General features: G+C 41.3%; 1 protein-coding gene across 1 annotated transcript; it reads right to left on the reverse strand.

The window, feature by feature from the left end:
- Positions 1–387: 387 nt before the first annotated feature.
- LOC145246486 (ATP-dependent DNA helicase PIF1-like) lies at positions 388–1,413 on the reverse strand. The gene has a single exon (XM_080108105.1). It carries the CDS (start codon positions 1,411–1,413, stop codon positions 388–390), a length of 1,026 nt encoding a protein of 341 aa, XP_079964231.1.
- Positions 1,414–3,220: the final 1,807 nt, after the last annotated feature.

Here is a 3,220-nt window from a genome sequence, read left to right on the forward strand (position 1 = left end):
AGTTGTTTGTTCAATGGACGTTCAAAAAACAGAAAAATAATTTACTGTTGTACTGCTAAAATGTTATTCCATAGCCAATACAATTGTTTAGGGTTGATCAGAATGAATCTAATTATGCAGAGTTGGCAACCAAATAAAGACGAAAGAATTATAAGGACCGCAAATGCTTCTGAATATATTTAAGGGCACTCTAGGTTTTGCCAAATTCATATTTTCACTCTATTTCTCTTTCCATAGAGGTTACTGTGTAAATACATGAAATTGTTTTCATTTTTTTACAAAAAAGAATCCAGGTTAGTGAATTCTTTACTGGGTGCTGGCAAAGCTTTAGAAGGAATAAACACGGTTAATAGAGAGAAGAAATTGAGGTGTAAAATTGTTGAAAAATTATAAAACCTCTTTGTAAACAACATTTTTAGCAAGTGTTTTAGGAGAAAACACAAAGAGTTTGGATTGTGAGCCCACACGTGAGGCAGCTACATAGAGCTGACCGTGAGAAAAACATTGCTCCTGTAAATGAATGCCTGCAACGTCAAAGGTTTGGCCCTGGGATTTGTTGATGGACATCGCGAAGCACAGTTTCACAGGGAACTGTGATCGCTTGAAGTAAATGCCCAGGTCTGGATTTGATGGATATAGGGGTATCCTCGAAATTAGCACTGTCTCTCCTTTTCCACAGCCAGTCAATATTTTGGCCTCGATAATATTAGGTGACAGGGATGTTACCACGAGGCGGGTTCCATTACATTGCTTTGGTGGTATGAGGTTACGAATGAGCATTATAGGAGCTCCAACCTTAAGTCGGAGTATGTGGGGTGGCAGGCCAGGTGGTTCTAGGGAGTTTAGCAACTCCACCGTGTAATCAGCCAGATCAGCAGTATCAGGTGTGCGGTCAATGGATTTATAGACACGTTCCTCTCCCGGGATGAGTTCCAAAAGTCTGTAGTTAATCGCATTGACGGAGGCGTTTTTTGGAGCCAGAATCGCTCTCGTGGCGAGCCAATCAAAGTCCCTGTAGTTTTTCTGAATGTTCTCGAAAACTGCCTGGTATAGGTGGGTTGGCGTTTCAACGATGGTTGATATGTGTTCAACATTTGTGTAATCTTCAGTATCTGTGGGAGTACGTCCTTCACCAAGTTCCAGAAGTGCATTAGAGAAATTAGCAGCATCTGGGTTGCGGCTAAGGTGGACACGCATATTTGTTGTGAGTTTTAAATGGTGAACTTGATCCCACAGTATCGACGATTTCAGGCATGCTTGAACAGCATCAGCGCGTGTCCCTTTTGGGACAACAGGAAGTGTTTGTCGGAAATCTCCACACAGCAGAACTGTTAATCCACCCATGATGTTGTCACAGTTGCGTAAATCTTGAAGGGTCCTGTTCAATGCTTCCAACGCAACTTTGTGCGCCATCGTGCATTCATCCCATACGATGAGTTTGCATCTGCGTAACAAAACAGCTTTATCCGAATTCTTTTCGATGTTGCATGTTGGGAATTCAGTTTGTGTGTAGTTGATGGGCAATTTTAAAGCTTAATGTGCCGTTCTGCCATCAGGGAGTAAAGTTGCAGCAATTCCAGAGGTTGCAACAGCTATAGCGACAGCTCCACTCCGTCGCACATGGGCAAGTATTAATTTGGTGACAAAGGTTTTTCCTGTGCCACCAGGTGCGTCCAAGAAAAATATTCCTCCACGGTTCTGTTGAACATTTTCATTGATCATATGGTAGACGTTCAGTTGTTCAGGCAACAGTTTAGGCTCATTCTCAGCAATGTACGCATTAAGTTCTGTAGGTGAGTAGCATATTTCACGCAGTAAATATAGGCTCAAACTATTCCCTTCATGGCAGATGGGGGCAGGTAGGCCATATGATGGTAAAGTGGAACCACCAATTTCCAAAAGGAGGTTGAAACGCCAACCCACCTATACCAGGCAGTTTTCGAGAACATTCAGAAAAACTACAGGGACTTTGATTGGCTCGCCACGAGAGCGATTCTGGCTCCAAAAAACGCCTCCGTCAATGCGATTAACTACAGACTTTTGGAACTCATCCCGGGAGAGGAACGTGTCTATAAATCCATTGACCGCACACCTGATACTGCTGATCTGGCTGATTACACGGTGGAGTTGCTAAACTCCCTAGAACCACCTGGCCTGCCACCCCACATACTCCGACTTAAGGTTGGAGCTCCTATAATGCTCATTCGTAACCTCATACCACCAAAGCAATGTAATGGAACCCGCCTCGTGGTAACATCCCTGTCACCTAATATTATCGAGGCCAAAATATTGACTGGCTGTGGAAAAGGAGAGACAGTGCTAATTTCGAGGATATCCCTATATCCATCACATCCAGACCTGGGCATTTACTTCAAGCGATCACAGTTCCCTGTGAAACTGTGCTTCGCGATGTCCATCAACAAATCCCAGGGCCAAACCTTTGACGTTGCAGGCATTCATTTACAGGAGCAATGTTTTTCTCACGGTCAGCTCTATGTAGCTGCCTCACGTGTGGGCTCACAATCCAAACTCTTTGTGTTTTCTCCTAAAACACTTGCTAAAAATGTTGTTTACAAAGAGGTTTTATAATTTTTCAACAATTTTACACCTCAATTTCTCCTCTCTATTAACCGTGTTTATTCCTTCTAAAGCTTTGCCAGCACCCAGTAAAGAATTCACTAACCTGGATTCTTTTTTGTAACAAAATGAAAACAATTTCATGTATTTACACAGTAACCTCTATGGAAAGAGAAATAGAGTGAAAATATGAATTTGGCAAAACCTAGAGTGCCCTTAAATATATTCAGAAGCATTTGCGGTCCTTATAATTCTTTCGTCTTTATTTGGTTGCCAACTCTGCATAATTAGATTCATTCTGATCAACCCTAAACAATTGTATTGGCTATGGAATAACATTTTAGCAGTACAACAGTAAATTATTTTTCTGTTTTTTGAACGTCCATTGAACAAACAACTGATCCTGAAGAAATTGCAAAACAGTCTACACACATATTAGTGAAAATGTGATTCAGAAGTTTCAAAGACATTGGTCTAAAAAACATAGACCTCATCAACCAAGCATAAGTACTATGCCCGGCAACATAAGGTAAGGAATTTTTTGCCATAGTTGACTAATTGTAAAACTATACAGCTACAACGACATAAATTCTTAAAACGAATAGATGGTCAATATTGAACCTGTGGTTTATTTCGCATAGAG

Source organism: Euprymna scolopes, chromosome 24 (genome assembly GCF_053919585.1).
Source record: "Euprymna scolopes isolate OS-2025 chromosome 24, ASM5391958v1, whole genome shotgun sequence".
In the NCBI taxonomy this organism is placed as follows: domain Eukaryota; kingdom Metazoa; phylum Mollusca; class Cephalopoda; order Sepiida; family Sepiolidae; genus Euprymna; species Euprymna scolopes.

Excerpts from the sequence above, each read along its gene's own strand:
- LOC145246486 (XM_080108105.1), bottom strand. The coding sequence starts at position 1,413 with ATGGCGCACAAAGTTGCGTTGGAAGCATTGAACAGGACCCTTCAAGAT.